The sequence below is a fragment of the Phaenicophaeus curvirostris genome, chromosome 1 (genome assembly GCF_032191515.1).
Source record: "Phaenicophaeus curvirostris isolate KB17595 chromosome 1, BPBGC_Pcur_1.0, whole genome shotgun sequence".
NCBI lineage: Eukaryota > Metazoa > Chordata > Aves > Cuculiformes > Cuculidae > Phaenicophaeus > Phaenicophaeus curvirostris.
Window position 1 is genome coordinate 163,655,632 of NC_091392.1, and position 23,499 is coordinate 163,679,130.

At 37.2% G+C, this 23,499-nt stretch overlaps 1 protein-coding gene across 32 annotated transcripts in view; it reads right to left on the reverse strand.

Annotated features, from left to right (window-relative positions):
* The window catches only part of DLG2 (discs large MAGUK scaffold protein 2), a 1,047,701-nt gene that overhangs the window by 303,969 nt on the left and 720,233 nt on the right, over positions 1-23,499 (reverse strand). For all 32 annotated transcript variants that reach the window (XM_069879637.1, XM_069879628.1, XM_069879594.1 and 29 more), the window contains one exon: positions 15,077-15,246. In XM_069879637.1, coding sequence (XP_069735738.1) covers positions 15,077-15,246 — 170 coding nt within the window. The remainder of the gene's footprint in view (positions 1-15,076; positions 15,247-23,499) is intronic.

Sequence of the window (23,499 nt, forward strand, 5' to 3'; positions counted from 1 at the left end):
ACTAAATTATTGTTGAGAAAAAGCAAAGCAAATATTTGTGGGGTTTTGTCTGGAAAATACCCTATTCACTTCTGCAGGTTCTGGACTAACAGATCTCTATGTCTAGTGTTTGTATTCATACTGCAGGAGTCCAGAGGAGAGCCAGGAAGATAATCAGAGGGCTGGAGAAACTCCCATACAAGAATAGGCTGAGAGAGTTAGGCTTGTTCAGCCTGGAGAAGAGAAGGCTCCAGGGAGACGTTATAGCAGCCTTCTAGTACTTAAAGGGGGCTTCCAGAAAAGCTGCGGAGAGGCTCCAGGAGTGCAGGGATAGGACTAGAGGGAATGCTTTCAACCTGAAAGAGGGTTGATTTAGATGAGATATTAGGAAGAAATGTTTTCCTGTGACGGTGTTGAGGTACTGAAAGAAGTTGCCCAGAGAAGTGGTGTATGCCATATCCCTGGAATTCTTCAAGGCCAAGTTGCATAACACTTTGATAAACCTGATCCAGTGGAAGGTGTCCTAGTCCATGGCAGGGACATTGGAACCAGACAATCTTAAATTCACTTCCAACCTAAACCATTCTATGATTCTGTGATTCTGCTAGTCTGTCTAAAACAGAACCAACTGTAGTTGCATCATGGTTAACAAATGGCTGTCCTGCATGTCTGGATATTTCCCATGCTGCAGACCTGGTGACCTGCCTGGCGATCTATCACATCATAATTCTCACTTGTCCTATATCCAGATTTGTATTCTTGCTTATCATAATTTGTCTATTAAATTTGTTCTACACCCTTCCTAGGGGGCACACAGAGCAAACTCACTCTTCAAAGATGTGCTGCACAGCAAGAAGATTGTTATCGGGGACTATAAACCCCTTCTAAGCCTCTGGTATTTCAGATAAATTACTTAAGATCACTCATTTTTTCCTTGTAGGATAGGCTCTTTAAATCTCTGATCAAATTTACTTCTTTCCCCTGGAGTCCCTCCAAATGGCCTACACCTTTCTTGAAGTGGAAAGTTCAAAGCTTTACTTGTGAAGGATGAAAGGATTGCTCATATGTCTTATAAACTACACCTCAATTTATAAATCCCAATATATTATGTGAAAGTTTCATCACAGCATGATGCATAAAAGACAAGATGCTGCAACTAACAAAGTTCTAGATAATCTTCCACAGGATACTTTTCTCAACAGCTTTCTGTTAAGCACAATTTAGTGGATATATGATTATTTCTGCTGAAAGCACCTTGGAGTTGTTACTGCTGAATTACATTTCTGGATTTTTTTCAGAACACTTTCAGTGTTAAATCCTCCCAACCCATGGTGTCATCCAGGAAAATAAGAAAAAAGAGTTGCAAAAGAGGAGTATGGCATCCTCTAGTAATCATTACTCTTCAAAATTTTTCTAGGTGCTTATAAAGAGATTTCCTAATTATTCCAGTATCCTCCCAGAGTTCTGAAAGCAAACTTGTGGATTTATATTCCCTTGGCTCTTCTTCTTCAACTACAATGAAGACGAGTTTTCTTCTTCCCCTTTCCAGTTTTTCACTTTACCTTCTCCACACAGGTGTTCAAAACCAATCACTGTCAGCAGTCAGATTTTATCAATTAAGTTTTCGTGGTTTGGGATCAAGACCATCAGGACCCGCAAGTATAAAAGTATCTAACTTCTTGAAGTCCTGTTTTCTCTTCATTTGAGGCTGAGATCCTGTCCCTGTGTTGCTGGTTTTAATCATGATAGCAATCGTTATAGCAGAGATGACCTTTCTGTAAGATTGGTGCCAGCAAAAGGTAAGTATGTTTTATATCTTGCCTTGAAAGCAACCTATCATCTCAACATCTTGCTGTAACTACAAAGTGCATCTCTAAACTACAATTATTTTCACTGCATTACAAAACAGATCTGATTTGCTATAACTGAAGAGCTGAGCTTGGCTATGATGGAGTGGTTAAACCAGGAGAGGAAATATACGTATTCTTTTCTGCAGAAGGAAGGGATCTGAGTTAAAGGGAAGCAATGATGGGTACTGAAATGAAAGGGAAGCATAAACAGAGTTGAAGCAGAAGGAGGCTAGTGGATAAGTAGCAGAGGTTTCTATATTGTGGAATCAGGGAGATCAAGCTTCTTGTAGATGCAAGGTGTAGTCTTGCTGTGCCAAAGACTTGTGTTCCCTGACACATAGAAATTCTGCCACTTGGGACAGCAGCAAGGTAATAAAATTATTTGAAAGTATTAAGTTTAGAATTTCTGAAAGTTAATTTTAAATAATATTTTAAATAATGATATATTTAAATTTAATTTTTAAATCATTATGTAAAATATTATTTAAAATTAACATTCAGAAATGTTAGCTATGACATTTTATAACAATTAGAATTTAAAAATGATACACATCTGACTTACAGACTATGGATATGATTTACCCCTGGACTACTGTTTACACCAAGCTCATTTTTCAATTACAGTATATAAAATGTAAGTGTGCCTACATTAAACTTTACTATTTTATGTGCTGCAGTTTTATGTTCCCTCAGGAATGGTGAGGCTGCACCTCAAATACTGTGTTCATTTTTGTGCCCCTCATTACAAGAAAGACATTGAGGTCCTGGAGCATGTCCAGAGAAGAGCGATGAAGCTGGTGAAGGGGTTGGAGAACAAGTCTTATGGGGACTGTCTGATGTAAATGTTTTTTTTTAGCCTAGAGAAGAGACCGCTGAGGGGAGACCTTATCACTGTCTACGACTATCTGAAAGGAGGTTGTGGAGAGGTGGGTTGGTCTCTTCCACCAAGTGATAGATGATAGGACGAGAGGGAATATCTTCAATCTGCATCAGGGGAGGTTCAGAATGGACATTAGGAAGAATTTCTTCACTGAAAGGGTTATCAGGCACTGGAACAGGCTGCCCAGGGAGGTGGTTGAGTCACCATCCCTTTTCCTTGAGGCATTTAAAAGGTGGGATGCTTAGGGATATAATTTAGTAATGGACAGGTACGGTTGGGCTTGATGATCTCAAAGGTCTTTTGTAACCTAGTGATTCTATGATTCTATGACTATGATTTTGCATAGGAAACAAAACAGACAAAAAGTTAGAACGTAGTTAAGGGGGGATAAGTCTTTTATATCCTTATTTGAAAATATCACTTTGCAAAATAAAAAAACATCAAGCATGCCTTGAGGACATTGTTCTTTTAGCTTATGCAATGTATCTATTATCATATCCTAAAGACTTTCTGTTATTATATCCTTAAGACTTTCTGTTATTATACCCTTTTTCACTTTTCATTCAGTTCTAAGAGCTTGCTCTGAAATTGTTCCTTCCTGTCAAAGATAATGATTGGACAAAATTCTTTCTAAAGAATACAAAAGCAGGCTTCTTATTTGTTCACATCAGTCACTACTCAAAATTTATAAGCAAACATCTGGGATAATGAACAGACTTTTGAGCTTCTTCTGCAAGAAGCTTGATGTCATTGTGTCCACAATATAGGAACCTCTGATACATGTCCAAATCAGCTGCCCTTTGTACATGTCACTGATGTGACACACGCAGAATGTTTGTGCACTGGCACCCCAGAGGCTGGACTACTTGATCCCACACTGGGAAGTATGGTCATCCACACAAACAACTTGTTTCGTGGCATATGGCAAAGGATTTCATCCATTTAAACCCCCAAAGAAAGGCTGCCATTTCTAGGACTATGACTATAATATTTAAATAAAACAAAACCACCTCAACTGATGAAGGAAAAGCAGTTTTCCAAAATGTTGGACAAATGGTTTAATATACCAATGTGAAGTTAAAGTACCATAGGGAAGTTTCTTTTTGCCAAATGTTGAGATCTGGTTATGACTTGTAGCTGTCACCTAGAAAGACCCCAAGTTGCACTCTCTCTTTTGTTTTCTTTAAGGATTACTACAATTTTAGCTAGAATTCAGAGTAGTGAAAGAAAAATGAGGATGATAGATCTGTAGAAAGGACTAGAATATAGTATTGGAAATAGCCAGATTAATGACTATTTCCGATTAATCCCTTTGGTGTCTGGCTTCTGACTAAGCCAACTATTCTCTTCAGAAGTTCAGAGATGCTTCGATGTAACTCCTTCCTTTTTTCCAGCTAGTGGAAAGAAAAGAATAATATTGATAATCTAGAATATTTTTCTAAATAAGCTGCAGGCTTGTATTTTATCCACCATATCACTGAATCTTTAAAACTTCAATCAGCTTTGTCACTCCACCATGATCAGAATCTCTAATGCCTTTCTCAGAAGACTTAAAATACTGACTGTCTACTTGTGCTTAGGATTACAGAAAATAAATGAGAAAAGAACACAAGAAAAGTAAATATCTACAGCTCCCAAAGCTATAAAAATGTGATTAAACATATTCTTTTAAAGATTTTTTTTTCATGTCATTGCAATATTTTGATGATTCATGTCATCTTCCAGACAGCAGAATTCTTGAGAAAGAACAGGACATGTAAAAAAACTATCAAGAAGACAGAACCTGCTATGTAGATAATTAACTAAACAATGAAGGATGAAATCACAATGCTCTGTAATTTCACTCGGTTACTTTGCTTATTTGGTTTTATATTCAAAAAAGGATGAAGCTCTGCAAAGAAACAAATATAAGCATTTTCAGACTACTCAGTTGCAAGAGACATGTTCTGTCAACAAACGCATTCCACATAGGTTGCGAAAGCCTTAATATATTTTCTGTTGCATCAGGATGTCACATCAAGCTCACAGCAATCACTGTCATATATTTTTTTTATTTATTAAAGTGGTACAAGATCAAGCATAGTAATTATCTGAAACTTGCTTGAGGAATTAAAACCAAGGAACATAAAGATAGTGAAAAAGGTCAAGAAAACTGCCACTCCCTAGAAAATTCTAATTCCTCCACTAAGAAAACAGAAAAAAGATACTGTCCCCCTGACTACAGAAGGAGTTCTTTCCACACTCAGCCCAGTAGTTTAGCAAATGACGCCATTCTCCTTCCTCATCTTTTGATTTACTGTGCATTTGGAACTACTGATGAGACAATTAACACTGCTACACTGTCTGCTGCATCTCCTCCCTCTCTTTTGCTGGCCTGATGAAAATGGCAATGGCAAACATAATGAAAGAGAATTTCTATAAACCCCCTTTTAAGTCTTACACAGCCCTTTAGAGTGGAGACGGACATGATGAATCTATTCAGTGACCCAGAAATTTATATTCTAAAGGTAAAAAGGAGTACAAAAGCATGTTACACTGACAAAATTATAAGACCTATAGTAATTACATCACATTTGATCAGGAGAAAAATTTAGAATTGGAAAAGAAGTGGTGGAGACAAGTCCTTAGGATTTTTAAAAATGAAACAGGGAAAAATGTAACAATGTCAAATAGAATCTGAAAGCAAAGAAACCACAGTTTTCCATACAAGGCTGAGACAAAAGTTGTTACAAGAAACTTTTTAATAGTGCCTCAGAGATCAGTCTGTGATTGGGAAATCCATTTACTAAGCAAATTCCTTTGAAGCATTTCCACAAGGACAGGATGTGTCAATCATGGAATTTTTTAAATCGCCTGCTGTATTTACAGAAACAAGCCATATGAGCCAAACATGCAAATGCATCCATTACTTATCCAACAGCCGAGCACAGAAATTAAAAACCACATGTGGGTAAAGGAGATGTACAAAGAAAAGAAAATGCAACATCTTCCTCCCCTCAAATGTCCATTTTCAGGTTACAAAGTTAAATCTGCTAAGGCAACTTGGCCAGTGTCGAGGGAATCTAGTACATCATGCGAACTACTTTTGATCCACAGCAGAAGCCACAGAAGTAACTTTGACCACAGCAAAAGGATTAACATCTTAAGACACCAAAAATCAATGACAACTTATGATAATAAAACTCTATGTCACACCATACCAATTGCAGTCTCAGATCAGAGCTGATGAAACTATCCAGGCAACTGGATAATAATACAAAATTACTACTTAATTTTGAAAGGTTAGGCAGAGAAAATGTTATCAATACAACTGTCAATGGTATGTTTAGCTCTAAAGATAGCTGAACTTGGTTTAATGCTATAATTTGATACCATCATCTCCTAGAATCATAAAATCATGTAACGGTTTGGGTTGGAAGGGACCTTAAAGATCATCTAGTTCCAGCCCCCTTCCCTGGGCTGGGACACCTTCCACTGAATCAGGTTGCTCATGGCTTTGTCCAACCTGGCCTTGAAAACCTCCAGGAATGGGGTATCCACAACTTCCTTGGGCAATCTGTTCCAGGGCCTCACCACACTCATTGTAAAGAAATTCCTCCTTATGTGTAGTCTAAACCTGCCCCTCTCCAGTTTATACCCATTGCCCCTAGTCCTATCACTACAGCCCTTGTAAAACATCCATCCCCAGCTTTCCGTAGCCCCCTTCAGGTACTGGAAGGTTGCTATAAGGTCTCCTTGGAGCCGTCTCTTCTCCAGTCTGAACAACCCCAACTCTCCCAGCCTGTCCTCGTATGGGAGAAAATGTCTTCGTCATATAAATCTCCCCTCTTTCAGCTTAAAACTATTCCCCCTCATCCTTTCCCTGCACTTCCTGATCAAGATCCTCTCCCCATTCTTCCTGCAGGCTCCCTTTAAGTACTGGAAGGCTACTATAAGGTGTCTCTGGAACCTTGTGTCCTGCCACTTAACCACAGTTGTAACAAACATGATGACAGATTTACTTTCTTTTTCTACTGAAGAAAAAAAGAAGCAAGCCAATGTTTATTTTTCTTGAAAAAAAATCTTAAGCTTTTTGGCTTCCAAGCTCACCTGCACATCTCTCTTTCCTGGTACTGCTGCTTTTGCTCTATTGCAGCCACAGTTCATTAAGATGAATCATGTTCTGCTGAAGCTGCCTCATCAGTAGGTATTGCTGAAGCAATTTAGTAATGAACTTAATACGCAGTGCTGAATTTTTATAGCCATCTCAATTGGCTATTAAAACACAGCACGGCTCTGGTGAATTGCTACTGCACCACTTCAGAGATAGCTAGTGCGATGGAGTTGCAGAAAGTACTGATCATTTCAATAGAAATCTCACTCTTTGAGAATGATTTCTGGAAACTGATACATAAAATCTGCTATGAGATTAGATATTTGTTTTGTAGATTTACCCAGGGTTCTCAGAACTGCTTGAAGAATTCTTAAGACCTGTATAGTTTTGAGGAAAAACCAAACCAAACAAAATATATGTATATAAAATTGCTGCATGCTCTTCCAAATAATTCTGTCTATTCCTTCGCCACTGCTAATAGAAAATGACAGTGAAACACAGAAGGGGGAAGTCAGAATTATAATGAAAATATAAGACTTCTAACAAGTGATATCCTGCGCCTCCCAGGACAGCTCTAGTCTTAAGTGAGACAATCAACAAGAAGGATGAGTTTGAATTCCATTGCTTTATCAATTGACTACTTAGGTCCAAAGATGGTTGAATTTGGTCTAAATTTACAACGATTTGATACCACCATCTCCTACCATTTAACAATGATTTAACAAAAAAGGTGACAGGTCTTTTTTATTTCTCCACTGAAGACAAAAAGATAGTAGCTAAAGCCTGAAGTACTAGAAACGGTGTGCTACTCTAATATCAATTCTTATTATTATGTGAGATCACAATAAATAAGCACTACTTTTTGTCAGGAATGGAAGGAGCCGCTCAATAAAGTGAATGAATGTTTTTTAAGAAATATTTTGTTTGTGGTAATTTATACAAATGTAATGGCAAGTCTGTTGTGACCAAAGGCAAATAAAACATTTTAAATTGTATTTGTGCCATAAAGCAATCTGTGAAATATGAAGTTGTAGATATAACCTATCACTTCTTTTCCATCAGTCATTGGCACCATCAACATGTCAAAATATTTTGGAAAGACATCACATATAACACTAACACAGAGTTTTCTGGTTTTATGAGTTTCAAGAGAATACAATTTTCATGTGATAAACTATGCAGATAGTCACATATTCTTACATTAGACAATCCTAGCCTGCAGGGAATTCATGCCTTTTTGTGATGTTAACTTATAAATTATGGGCTTGAATCACTATCTTAAATGTGGAAAATTATGCATTTGTGCTTGATAGCCCTTTCTGCTAATTGGATGAAACACAAGTTTCCTCAAGTAATTTCACAAAAAATGGTATTTTAATTTCAGTTCTGGTGGTATTCTATTTGTACCTGTAGTAAGTGATAGTGTGTTACAGTCATATGAAGCGAAGCACTTAAATTAGAAATGAGAATCTAAATAGTTTGTTAAATCTAGGTTTGGGAAAGTTGCCTGCTTCCTCATTTTTTCTACGGCTCTTTTTTTTTTTCTTATGTTGCTCCATTGTGCTCTGTTTTCAATCAGGATTCACAAAAAAGCTCACAGCACAGAACACTGAAAACCAGAAGTAAAGTCAGAACTTGCCATAAAATCCCCTCTCCCCAAATACTGAAGTATGTTCTGCAGGATTTAGTGTCTCTTAAACTAGAGAAAATAGGCCAATAAAAAAGTGGTAGCTATATTAATAAAAAATTATGTATAGTCATCAGTCTGAAGCAAGCACTTCAATCAGTTATCAAACAGCAAGATCTGAAAGCTCTCAGTGTTCTCTGAAATTGAGGAAGAAATAACTGAGGTTCTTCTTTTGCAAAAGCTCACTCCTTCATTTAAGTGCTATAGCTATTACCTGGGATAAAAAGGTAACCTTTGACTTTGCTTTTAGTGGGTAAAAATTATAATATTTCTCCTTCCTTACTGGGAGAAGCACTTGTAGAAATTAAAAATCCTCTCTATTCTGATGTTCTGAACTGAACACTTTATTTTAGCAGACTTTTAAAAATAGTCATAATTCTACTGTACTTTTCTGACTGCGCTGCAAGCTGGGATGCTATCTGTGCAACAAAACACAAGATTTTCCAATAAAGCCATCAATCCAAACTAAAATGTGTCAACTCCTATGAAACAGAAATATGAACTTTCAAACTTTAGAGAGTAATGAAGCACACAACATTTTAGTAACAATTCAAGGTAAAGCTGCATGAAATCATACCTTATATTAATGGTGAAAATCTCTGCATCCTCTCAAGAAACTCCAATAACTTATTGATGAGTTAAAAAATATGCCACTTAAACCATGCCGCTTCTATTCTTAGTGTGGTGAGAAAGCTTCATCACTACACAGTGACTTTATTCAGTGTCATCAAGAATAAAACAAATAGTTATGTGAAAAGGAAATCTACCACATGCTGCACAGTTGCTTCAGGCCAGCACAGAAAACAATGAAATGGAAACTCTGGAGCTGGTTATGCCCAGTGACTTCATCTAATGTTTAGATGGGTACACATAATTCAGAAAATAAACTCATATTAAGCCCCTTGTATTCACCCGAACTTTTTTTTGAGTATTTTATTAAGATGCTGGGTTTAGGAGCTTAGTCTTTTCTGATTAAAAAGATTAAGATAAGGAGGATAGCAATCCAGAAGGAGATACAGAATAGGACTGAAGTATGCTTTAAAGACAAACTATTTTCTAATTTAGAGCCTCAAAATATAATAACACTCCAAATGGATTAAATGAAAAGTCCTGATATGGCACTAATTCTGAGAGCAGGAAAGAGGAGTAAGTGTCCCCAAATATCTTTCGTTAAGCATCCAAAGCTGAGTGGAGTGAATCTGATAAAAATGTATCATTGGCTGAATTCACCAGGAAAGGAAAAAAAAAGCATTTTACACAAGGCAGAAAAGAGACACATCTGCTGATTTGTCCTGAGCCTTTCTGTCTAACACCGTGAGCAAACGGGCAGCTTTAGCTACCATTGCCAGATTCCCATGCAGTTAAAACACTGCAAGGATAGTTACAATTGAACTGTCAGGAAGGGTGTGGGAAAGTAATCCTGTTTCTCTATGATTTCATACTCACTCCCCAGAATATCCAGATGGCAGAATCAGCTATCCTTTATATTATTCCTTTTTTGGGTGTTTTCAAGTCTGCCATTTCTGCTATCAACTCTCCTGGTACTCAGCTGTTCTGATACACATATCCCAAGCTTCATTTCTGTAGCTATGTTGTCTTTTAAGATGTCCCATTTCCTATATAACTGAGGTCAGAATTTTATGATATGATCCAACGCTACTGGAATCATTATCTCTGCATTGTTTTCTCCTTCTACATAATATCAGAGCTGAATTTATCACTTAGGTATTGGTAGGTAAAATGTTACACAACCTCTGTGTTTAACTCAGGTTCCAAACTTCACTACCAGAATTTATCTACAATGGTAGAAATCCATATTTCTGGCTGATTCTTTAAAAAATGAAAAATTTAAAAAATGTCAGGTTTAATTTCTAAAGCTAACCTTACAGCAAGCATACTACTCAGTACTTCTGGTTTCAGTAAAAGTAGATTTGCAGTATGATAGAACAACATGAAAATTCCAGAGGCCAGCAGAATCCCTTTGTTATAAATCCTCCATTCTGATGTAATCGAATGGGTTCGAGCACTGTAATCTCAGAATAGTGATGGAAGTTTCTAATTGACTGCTCATACACAGTTCTTTGTCGGGCCTTATAAGAAGCTAATATGCAAATTATACTACAAAGACAAATACCATCATTAAATTGTTTCGTTTTGAATTGAATTGTTTCGTTTCTGTACTCGGCACTGGTGAGACTGCTCCTCGAATACTGTGTTCAGTTCTGGGCCCCTCACCATAAGGAGGATGTTGAGGCTCTGGAGAGAGTCCAGAGAAGAGCAACAAAGCTGGTGAAAGGGCTGGAGAACAGGCCTTACGAGGAGCGGCTGAGAGAGCTGGGGTTGTTTAGCCTGGAGAAGAGGAGGCTGAGGGGAGACCTCATTGCTCTCTACAACTACCTGAAAGGAGGTTGTGGAGAGGAGGGTGCTGGCCTCTTCTCCCAAGTGACAGGGGACAGGACAAGAGGCAATGGCCTCAAGCTCCGCCAGGGGAGGTTTAGGCTAGACGTTAGGAAAAAATTCTTTACAGAAAGGGTCATTGGGCACTGGAACAGGCTGCCCAGGGAAGTGGTTGAGTCACCATCCCTGGAGGTGTTTAAGGCACGGGTGGACGAAGTGCTGAGGGATATGGTTTAGTGTTTGATAGGAATGGTTGGACTCGATGATCCGGTGGGTCTCTTCCAACCTGGTTATTCTGTGATTCTGTGATTCTGTGAATGCTTGCATGTTTATTCCCCAGGAAGGAATGCTGCAGAATATGCAATCCATTCTTTTACTGTTATTTTTGTTACGTTTCAATACAGACCAAGAAAAGTGTATTAGTTAAGGACAAGAGTTTCAGTAGGCTCTAAATCCTACTGATTTTCTCTAAGAAAGCTCCTGTTACAGCCCTCAGCTAATGCAAAGACACTGGCTTCTAAAATCTCCTAAGAGAGACCGAGCACCCACAGTTCACTGCTAAATGCTATGCAAAGCCAAACAGTGAATCACTAAAATTGTAAGTCCAATTAAATTGACATGCAAGTGGAATACAAAAGACAATCTCCTGAGCACGTGAAAGAGAAGATGATCCTCACTTTCAAGTATGACCTACTACATATACACAGGCAAGCTGTGACAAGTGGTGTCCCTCAGGGATCCGTATTTGGACCAGTGCTGTTTAATATCTTCATTGATTATATAGACAGTGAGATCGAGTGCATTCTCGGCAAGTTTGCAGATGACACCAAGCTGAGTGGTGTAATTGCCACAGTGGAAGGATGGGATGTCATCCAGAGGGACCTGGGCAAGCTGTGTGAACCTCATAAGGTTCAGCAAGGCCAAGTGCAAGGTCCAATGCCTGTGTCAGGGCAATCTGCAGTTTAGGTACAGGATAAGGGGTGAAATGATTTAGATCAGCCCTGCAGAGAAGGACTTGGGGTTGCTGGTTAATGAGAAGCTTGACATGAGCAAACAATCTGTGCTCACAGCCCAGAAAGCCAATTGTATCCTGGACTGCATTGAAAGAAGCGTAGCCATTAGGGTGAGGGAGGTGATTCTGCCCCTCTACTCAACTCTTCTGAGACCTCACCTGAAGCATCATTTCCAGTTCTGGAATCCTCAGTAGAAGAAGGATATGGAACTGTTGGAATGCATCCAGAGGAAGGCCACAAAGATGATCAGAGGGCTGGAGAACCTCTTCTATGAGGACAGGCTGAGAGAGTTGGGGCTGTTCAGCATGGACAAGAAAAGGCTCCAGGGAGGCCTCATAACAGCCTTCCGGCGCCTGGAGGGTGTTGCAAGAAATCTGAGAAGGGACTTTTTGCAAAGGCATGTAGTGATAGGGCTAGGGGCAATGGCTATAAATTGGAGAGGGGAAGATTTAGACTAGATATTAGGAAGAAATTCTTCATGATGAGGGTGGTGAGCCATTGGAACAAGTTGCCAAAGGAAGTTGTGGATGCCCCATTCCTGGAAGTGTTTAAGGTCAGGCTGGATGAGGCCTTGGACCGCCTGATCAAGTGGAAGGTGTCCCGGCCCATGACATGAGGGTTGGAATTAGATGATCTTTAAGGTCCCTTCCAAACCAAGCCATTCTGGTTCTATGTTTCTATGATTCTAAGCTAGTGATCTCTGAGTTCACATGGTATTACGGAAGACAAGGCTTGTTTTCTTGTGGTAAATTCTCAACACTGTGAGGAATGAAGTCATTATATCAGGAAAAAAGCAACTGAAAAAACATTTACTGCTCCATGTTTAGTATGGAACAGTTTTCTTGTCAGAAAAACAGATTCACTCTTTATTTGCTTTGTCAGTAGGAAGGAAGGAATGGTGGGGGAACAACTATGCTGATTTTCAAGTCCTTCTCTGGGCACTAAAACATCCTGATTTCACTATGAGAAGTGAGAAACACTTTATATATAAATACTAAGTTGCTCTAGCACTCTGCAGTAGTGGTGTGAAAGTGCAGTTCACAGATAAATCACCTGAAATATGAGCAGATAAGCATCAGAGGCATGAGTATCACTGACAAGAAAGCCAAGATTCACAGGTTATTCTCAACTTCTACTGTGAGTTTGATACCTCTAAATAGGTTATTTTTCATGAAAGATTTTTAAAAATTCAAAGGCAAATTGCTACAGAGATTATATTTAGTATTCGTAAGACTTCCAATCAGTCTATAACCTACCTCTTCGTTCTGCTTTATTCATCTATAGAACAGAAAGCCTATAAGAATTTGTTTCCTAACTGCCTAAATAATAAAGATAAAAATCTTGGTGTTTTTGAAAAAAACTAGCCAATCAACTTTTTTTTAATCAAAGTTTCCAGTTGTTTCTATAATATTACAGTGAAAATTTTAAAAAACATACTCAACACAACAAATAAAATTCACTATTTATAGCACATATTTCTAGAAAACTTCATATAAGAATCCAGCTACAAAGCTGATGTTTGTAGCACTCAGCAACAAAGCTTCTTTAGCTTGTCATAAAAGGCACTCTTTTGCTATCCGTTTTCTTTTATGCAAATAAATATAAAAAATAGTTTCAGACATAAAATCAGAACAAACACAATACAAAAATGTTATCAGATAATGATTGCTTCTCTTGTGCCCTTCTACAATGAAGCAAAAATTTGAGCATGGCGAATAGTATTTACTTTTTCATCATAGCCTGAAAGGGTATGTTAATTTTAGTTTCTTTAGCCTTGGATTACTCAAAATGACTATCAAGTCACACATTTTTTGCTTTAAAAACACTGCTGTCTGTTCTCATCTTCTGAGTTCATACACATACGAAATCTCATTAGAGATGCTTTTCTATCAGAAAGTCAATTTATCATTGTAATTGACCACAAGAATCCAGACTTTTGGGGGTTTGCCCTCAGATGCGCGTTTAAATTAATCTGACCATTCGCCAAGAGTAGAAGATGATGAGCATACTGCTGTGTCAAATAACCATGATGTACACAGAAGATGTATAGTGCAATATTGAAAACATTGTACTATCTTTGTTTACCATGAATGGATAATGTCAACAATTCCTAGTGTATTAGAAACAAATATACTCCATTATTAGTACAAAAAACTACGTAGAAGTATACTGTAATAGTCACATGAGATAAGATGTAAGAGAAACCACTGGAAAAGATACAGGTTATTAACTATAGATGAAACAGGTAGAATAATTTAATGGGCATGGTATTTATTAAAAGACATGCAAATTTCTTCATTTTTTGTGTATAATATTAATTAAAGACTTGCTTATGAAATAATTATTATGGAGCAAAAAAATAGCTGCTGTAAATTCTATTCTCATATGCTGTGAAAATATGCATTTTCTTTGCCCAGAAATTAGCTCTGAAGAAAAATACAGTAGCCAGAGGGAAAGTTCAAGCGGGAAATACAATGAAATGAAATTTATAAAAGTGACATTTCTGCAAATAAAAACTTTTTGCAGAAGAAAAAGGTGATAATATAATATTCACAATTTGTGCTAATGCTTTTAGAAAGGAATCTGGGTTTTCTTCTGTAACCAGATGGTTCTAATGGAAGCAATAAAGATGATTTAGAGTAGTGAAGGTTTCATTCCATGTAATTTCATTGAAGGATAAGATAAAATTCTTCTATGGAACTGGGCAAGTTAGTATTGTCTTCATATTCCAAAGTTAACTGGAGAAGAAATCATCAACACGAAAGTAGAAAGGATAAGTTTGATAATCATAAGGCCTTCTGAAAAAAGGGAGAATTCAGAAATTCTATATTCAGTCACTCCTATATGAAAGTCAAAGTTCTCACCAGAGGAACATTAAAGGAAGTATATATTTTCTCAATGTAAAGCATAATATCTCTGCATCCTGCATTTCTTTGGAGGTAATGAGCTTCCTCTTCAGTAAACATCAAATGAAACAAACCACAATTCCTTGAATTCCTTTATATTTCAGGAGGAGACAAGCAACTACGAATTCAAGCTCTACCAGTTTAAATTAACTGGACTTCAGCATTTGACAGGTTAATCAGTTAACAAATCAACAAAGTAAGATGCTATTTGTTCAACAACAGAGGTTAAGCATCAACCTTAAAATGGATGTATTTTCATTTGCATATTTACCCTTAGGTCCTTTGAACAACTTGATCTCTACCACGGTCTCCAGAATAGGTCTCCTTCGACGAACATACAATCGTACTATGGAGCCAGCCTCTTTTAGGGCCTCCACAGCTTTGCTGTGTGAAACTTCTGACACATCGACCTCATTCACTCGCAAGATGCAATCGTTGACCCTACAAGGAAAACAAAGAACCATAGTTACTAAATGCTTCAGCTGTTATTTTGGACCAAGTTTTGTTGAATGAAGAACGCTTTACTGGGGAGTCTGCCAGATGACAGACTTAATGTGATATACTTCATCAATAACAAGACAGACATAGAATATTTAGTCCCTCCAAAACACATACCTGACACAAAATAAAGTCTGCCTAATCATCCACACCTTTCATCCTCCTTCATAAATTGGGAATGGATTCACTAGAGCAATTTAATAATAATAAACAGCTTTACAGATTCCTTTAAACCACTTTTTACTAAACAGTAAAATCACATTTCATTATTTGTGTTGTGTGATATTACTACTACAGCTACTCTTAAGGATATCGGTTGATTTAATTCAATACAGAGAGACTAGTATTTGTTTGGATACCTGCCTTAAATCTCTTATATTTCTCCATCAGAGCCAAAGAATCCCAAGTTCTCAGAGTAAAAGAGCAGACAGTTTAAAAGAGAATGTTTCATGCTGGATAATGTGAGCAAATTTTATTCTTTATACTTTCATCACTGACTGTAGGCTCCAGAATCTGCAGTGTGGTCTGCTGTTCATAGAGTACTAGTAAAATTCCCTCATATTCTTACTTTGAGCATTAATTACATATCTGAAGATGAACTAACATATTCACCCTCAATGGTTAGATGGAATGGTATTCTCCTTATCTGGCAGATTTGTCCAACCTAAAAGGGAAATCGAGTCCTGGAGAGCAATAAACCTCATCACCAAACCAGCAGGCAGATGACTTCGCTAGTGGGCCATCCTTTCTTTGCAAATGAGGGGTAAGTGAGAAGATCAAATTTCAAAGAACTAGATGAACTGAGAGACTATTGTTCTTATGTGAAGTATATTTATTATGAGATGCCTCTAAGTATTTTGGGTACAGAAGAAAAAGGCATATGTAAATGAATGTGTTATTTTTTATGTCTGAAAGGACAATCAGTACAGAAAATATAAGTTGCTAAAAATATTCCCATTTCTGCTATGTTTCTATTCATAAAGTTTAACCATTGAATGTTGAGCTCTACAGTAAAACAACATTGGAACATTGCTCAGGGGGTTCTTAACACATGGAGGGTGGATGAAGCTTTACCAAAAGTTTATCTGAACTCTGAGAATTTGGGATGGATTTTTGTTATGATCTTGTGCTGCTGTTTTTGTTTAAAAATAAAGCAACAAAAAACCCCCAACAACTGTTTGAAACAAAATACTTTCTTTGTTATCAGACTTTCGGAAGACCATTTATGGGAAAGTGTTGATAGCCTTTATCTGACAATTGGTAAAACCTGGAGAGGTCAAAAAACTGATATTTTCTTTCTGATAAAAAGTAAAATACTGCAAAGTTTCCAGTTTTCATTCAATGGTTGGTTTTGCTGCTTTCATTCAATGAAACAACTATTAACTTTCCAAATATTTAATTGTGTAATTTGGCTGTCAAATCAATAATCGCTCTAATATAAATTGCTTTATTCTTTTAAACAAATCACGAATACATCCTGCCAGATCTCCCCACTCAGAAAGATAGTGATTATTTCTATGCTTCTACTATTTCTATTAATATTACTATATGTGTAATTCTTGTCAAATTTATGACTCTTATTGTTGTCGTATCTGAAATACAACTGGCTGTGCCATACTTCATGAACATACAGGATCCAAAACACTGGATGGTTATGAAGCTGAAAAGGTGGAAAAAAATTATAAAAACACTAAAAATGAGAGGATTTTATATACTTTGTGTCTTGGATTGGTAAATATTGATATTACTAGATAACCTCATCTACCTAAAACCTCTCAAAAAGGCTCTAATGATGTCTCTTGTTAAGAGAAAAAGCATGTCATCCCCATTTACTGCAAAAGCAAGAGTCTTTGGTAAAGAACACTTATCCTCTAATGGAAATATCACCTTAGTGTCTAAAAAGTGGGCTTTTAGTTATCTACATTAAAACAGTAAGACTATCTTTAATAAAATATACACTGATTAATACTGCTAGTGTAGAATGTATATAAGAATACAACGCTGATACAGTGATAGAATACTTTTATACCAAGTATTTTGTTTGTATACAAATACAAACTTTGTCAGTGCAGAAGTAGCAGTACAACCATCCTATCCAGTCTGCAAGGACAAACACATGCAGTGTGCACTTGGAAGGAAAACCCAAAAAACTGTTCATTAAAAAGTAAGAGAATTTCAGAGAAGAGAATAAAACAAGAAAACTGCAGCAAAATCTCAACACAGAGACTGATATTTTTCATAGAATCATGGAATCATTGAGGTTGCAAAAACCTTTAAGGTCATCTAGTCCAGCTGTCAGTGCAACACCACTGTGCCTACTAAACAATGTCTCCAAGTGCCATGTTTACATGTATATTGAACACCTCCAACGATGAAGACTCTACCACTTCCCTAGTTGTTTCAATGTTTGACCACTCCTTCAGTAAAGAATTTTTTTTCTAATATAAACCTCCCCTGTCACAACTTGAGGCCATTTCTCCTTACATCTGTGCAGAAGCCTTTCAGGCTCACCACTTGACATAGTCATTATTATCTAAAGAAAGAAGTCTCTGACAGTAGGCCTGGGGATATTTTTTTCTTCTATTTAAATTTCTACAGTAAAGTTCCTATTCTGTAAGAACTCTGCTCTTTGTGACCTATAAATGCTAAACCTAAAATAATAACAGCAAAAACAGTCCTTGAATCAAGTTAAAGAAAACTATTTCAGGTGATTAGTTGTATGTTCTTAATACTTAGAGGCAAAATTATTTTGCCCTCGCAAACAGCTCTCCAATGTACTTTCCTGGCTTCACCAAGATATTTATGTAACAAGCATATAGCTAAAGCTTATTCAAGCTGATACATGGATTCCTTTCCTCATTCATTTCAAAATATTCCTGAGTCCTGTAGATGGGTATAAGCTATATGTAGAACTTAGTTTCAGGCACATTTTCATTTCAAGTGCCAAGGAGAATATCTGCCTCATAATTCAAGATAGTAATATACGAGTCTGATAAAAGACATCCTTACAGTTTCACCAATACCTACAGTAATCCAGCGCAAGGAAAAAACAGGCAAGAAGACAATAATTCCCTGAAGACTTTCCTTGTTTTGACAACAAGATACCATAAAAATGTTTGGTTCTTTTTTCAATATTATACCTTTTCATTAACAGTCTCAGCACTTTTAAGTTATTACCATTTTGCTCTTAAAACTTAACACCATATATTTATTTAAATAAAGTCTATTCATGCACTTAGTTATAAGATTGCAAAAAAATGTAAAAAATTCTAATGAGAGAAAAAGCAGAAAGAAGTTGTGTTCTAACCTATGGCTAATGATTTTGCAACAATTAGGAAACTAGAGGAAACTCTGTTTTCTCTAATTCTATACAGAAAGAACTTTTAAAAATTATTCTTAAAGTGTAGGACTCAAATTTCCTATTTGTATTTAGATTAGGTACTAGGAATATTTTTTTTTTTTACTATGTGGATGCGGAGACACTGATTCCATGATTGTGTGTTAATCTCAGTGTCTGCATGATACAGGTTCAGAGAGTTCTTGACTAAATCGATTTATGTTTCAATGAACACACGATTAGAGTTATTTTGGGAAATGCATGATAATAAAAAGAATGACCATATGTTCTAATCATATTTTAAAAGAACATCCGCCTAAAACCAATGTTCATGCTATTGTTTCTTTGGAAAAAGAGAGACTTGAGATCTCAGGTCAGCACAGCAAATAAGTCATTAATTTTTGAGGTATAAGTAAACCTATTTCTATTTTAGCCAAAATACTCAAAAGGGTCTTAACATTATGTATCTATTTAAATTTATGCAAGTCTATAGAAGCACCCATGCAGATAACTGTCAAGTTAAAATGAGCTAGGCAGCTCTTCTCATGGTGCGCTGGCTCATATAAATGCCTTAATAAAATGGAATTATTCAACAAGACTTTTGTGGTATAATTCAGATATGAAGGACTCTGGATCATAAAATATGGAATACATGTTATAATTATGTTGAGACAGTCAAAATTGGTACAAGAAATACGAGAGAAAATTTGTTGTTAATGGGGAAGGTCAGGGACACACAGATTTACACATAGTTGTTGCTAACTTCAAAGCAAATAAGGGGTTAGAGTAAGAAAAGATACTATTCTTTGAGGGCTCATTCCAAGCTTTTTCTAAATCTGACTAATCTGACTACCTTCATCTGAGTTTCATGTTTACTGTTTTCAAGATACTGTGCAGACATCCTTGAAAAACTGATAATTGCTTCAGTCAAGTTAGAAGTAAACAGGATAAGTAAAATCCTTAGGCACTTACTAGAAATACAGAAGGCAATAACTGGTAATAATTCTGTTCACTTGCTCAGTGGAATATGGTGCCCTGAAGAGAAATTCAATGCAGCTTATTATGGCAGCAAAGAGCCCCAAAGACGAAATGCTCCCGCCAAGACACATTAGCCCACTGGCAGCTCCATGAAGGAGCTAGTCAGAGTCAGAGTATAATAGAATTTTTTGGCTTGGAAGAGACTTTAAAGATCATCCAGTTGCAACTTCCCTGCCATGGGCAGGGACACCTTCCACTGGACCATGTTGCTCAAAGCCTCGTCCAACCTGGCCTTGAACACCTACAGGTATGGGGCACCCATGACTTCTGTAGACTGCCTGTTCCAGTGCCAGCAGGAACCAGTTGTGGACTTGAGTACAAGGGAATGATCTGCATTCCATGGGACAACATCATGACACTAACAGCTGCAGTAATCCACTGGTCTTAGTTATCTTTCAGACACCTTCAGACTAATTGGCAATCTATTAATGGGACAGTCCTTCTCACAAACACATTTACTATGCTTTCTATTGCAGAATGGTCAACCTTAATAGATTATTCCTAAGCAAATCTAATCATTTTTATTAGCTGTCTTCTCATAAAAACTTAAATTGATATGGGCTTTATTTCTTCTTTAGTCAAAGTTTAGAAAGCAAGGTAAAAATACTGTTATTAAGGGAGAATCAGGGCAAAGATAGAATATATCAGGTAGGCATATACCTCCATATATCAGCACAGAGTTATCAGGTAGATAAGTAAAAGAGAGTAGCATTTAACTTTTACTTTGTTTCTTTGGTCCTGCTTTGTCTAAAATTTTAAGCCAAGGTTTCCATATAAAAGGATTGATGCTTTGTTTCTTCCAGAAGTAACAAAACCATAACACTTTAAGCAGGGACACAAGATTATGGGTGACAAGATGAAAGGACCAGTTAATATCCTACCTTCAAGAGATCAGCAAATAATAATATAAATATATTATCTGGTCTTAGGAGAACCAGTTATAGAGAGTTGACCGTCTCTCCCTTACTTTTCTTTTTCAATTCTATATTCATCCTTCCCATCCCATAATAAGTTTATAGGATACAGGGGTAAAAAATGTAATTATTGGTACTGGCTGATACAATTTTCCTCCCAGAGGAAGAAATTATTTTTTTTTTACATTTCAACTAAGAATTCAGAATAAAGGATCTCAAATTTACTACAGCAGACTTCAGATCTCTTTCCAATTAGAGAATATAGAGGTAAAATTAAATGCCCATGATACGTATGTACCCTAGGGCATACTGTTTCCTTAGATATAATGATCCTTAGACACATGATCCAATTTCTGTAGCAAATCCACATATACGCTCAGGCCCTTTTCTGACATTGTAACGTAGCATAAAACTAATGTTAGGTCTATTTTAAAAATCAAGAGATAAAACTTAGCAGTAGAAGAAAATTTCTGCCTACTTCTGGGAGCTAGAGATTATCTAATTCATATGGAAATGTCTGACACTTATGGGCTTTATAATGAAATTTCCAATATCTCAGAATGGTTACTTACTGAAAATAATACTTGATAGGAGTTATGGTTTTGGGAGGGAATACTTTCTGAATGACACAGCAGAATTTGAACTGAGCTTAATAAAAATCTGAAATCCTAGCTGTGATTTTGATTTAAAAACGTGCAAATATTGGTACAACAAAATGGCAACCCAAACTGCATTCAACATGAAAGCACTATTTGAAGTGCTAAATCAAACCTATGCTTCTGGCAAGAGCAGAATTCTTTTTGGTTCTGAGGAAAATAAACAAGGACTAAACCAACAATATTTCATTTCTGAGAGAAATAAAATAATCCTCCAGTCCACTGAATTCTTTAGCAAGTGACTTTAATCTATTACAATGAAATAAATTGAAAAAAATGTAGTTTTTTTCCCCAGAAATGCTGGCCTAGTGCCACCTCAAGTCTTCCTGTGTAACCTCCAGCAGATCACAACTTCTTGTTTTCATCATCTTCAAAGAAAGGATTGAAACCCCACCTAGGTCCCATTTGTTTAGAGTCTAAATAAACTTTCCACAGGAGAGTCTACACCTTCTTGGCTCATGTCAAACAGGGACTAATCCTGTGCAGCCTCCAGGCATACTCAGCATAAATAATAATAAAACAACAAGAGCAGCTCCCTACTTTTTCCTTGCTGCGCTCACTCTTGTAATTCTTCAGAATCATAGAATCATGGAATGGTTTGGGTTGGAAGTGACCTCAAAGCCCATCCAGTTCCAAGCCCCACTGCCATGGGCAGGAACACCTTCCACTGGATCAGGTTGCTCAAAGCCTCATCCAACTTGGCCTTGAACACCTCCAAGAATGGAGAAACCATGACTAATCTCAGCAACCTGTGCCTGTGCCTCACCACTCTCACAGGAAAAAAATTCTTCCTTATATCTCATCTACATTTCCCCTCTTTCAGCTTAAAACCATTACTCCTCATCCTATGCTTACACTCCTTGATAGACAACCCCTCCCCAGCTTTCCTATAGGCCCCTTTTAAGTACTGGAAGGCTGCTATAAGGTCTCCCCAAAGCCTTCTCTTCTCTAGTCTTAAAAACCCCAAATCTCTTGGGCTGCCCTCATATGGGAGGTGTTCTGAAAGTGAGAGAAGAAAGACAAGCACTTCCACCACGCACAAAAATTTCTGTATGTGTGTTTGCAAAGACAGGAACTACACTGTCACACATAATTTCTTTAAGTAAATAGACCCAGATGAATTATTTCTCCACCTGCACTGGCAAAACAGTTTTGTTGTGTTGACCGTTCTGAAGGCTGGAGCATGGCTGAGCTAACAAGTCTTGCTGAAAAGCAGGGTGCACTGATTTAAGCCTGGTGCTATGCTTCTGCAGCCTCACAGTTCATACGAGCAGCTGGAATGATTTTCAGTCCAGAAACTTAAATAAAAAACCCTACAAATATTTTTTAGTAGATGCATAGATTTTACTATAGTGTCATGGAAACCCAGCCTGCCCTTCAGCATATCACCAGTGTTCAGCTTATAGCTGCCAGCATCAGGTCTTGGAGGGAGACCTGAAATTGTGATAGTTATCCTTTTAGTTCACTCTCCACTCCTTTGATTTTTTCCAGTGCTTTTCACATTGAAATACCCACCTATTTTTGCAAGTGAAAGTTGATCTCTAATGTGATCCTACCTAAATGGCAGAATGCAAACGATGCAGATGAGCGGCAGAAAAAGCCTGCGCACTATCCAACTCATTCTCTCCATATTGTTGCAGTGTCTCAGTCACTTTTTTCATTCCCATGTTCAAGACCCCCTAGAGCAAAGTCCTAGTACTTGTTCTCCAGAGAGTTGCATGAATAGGTAAAATATACAAAGAAAACTCCTCCTTCGTATACCAGGAGTACAGGGATGGTTCAGGAGGTAGAAATGCCTACAGTAACGCAGTCAAAAATTTCCAACCATATCCAGGAGGGCTGGAGGTCACACCAGCATGATTTGGAGGTGTGTTACCAGAGGATTTCGAGCTTCAGTTCACTTCCAGATCAGAGACTGGAGCCTAAATTGTCAGAGAATGATTCAGATTTCAGAAAATACTTCTGAATTTCAGAATGTGTTGTTACCTGAAATGACTGTGTGTCCCTGTGTCCTGCTAATGACATGACCTTGCTGAGACCTGAGACACAACCAGTACAGCTGCCAACTGCTGTTAAGACATTTACTTTCATTGTCCTTCCCTTTTGGTTTGTTTTCTTTTCTAAAAAAAAAAACAAACCAGCCATCCCAATGACATGTCAATGTATTAAAGAGCTTATGTAACAGTAATTGAATTAGAAGCACAAGTGATTGGTAATAATATCAGTATTAATAAAATATTAGTGGAGCAGC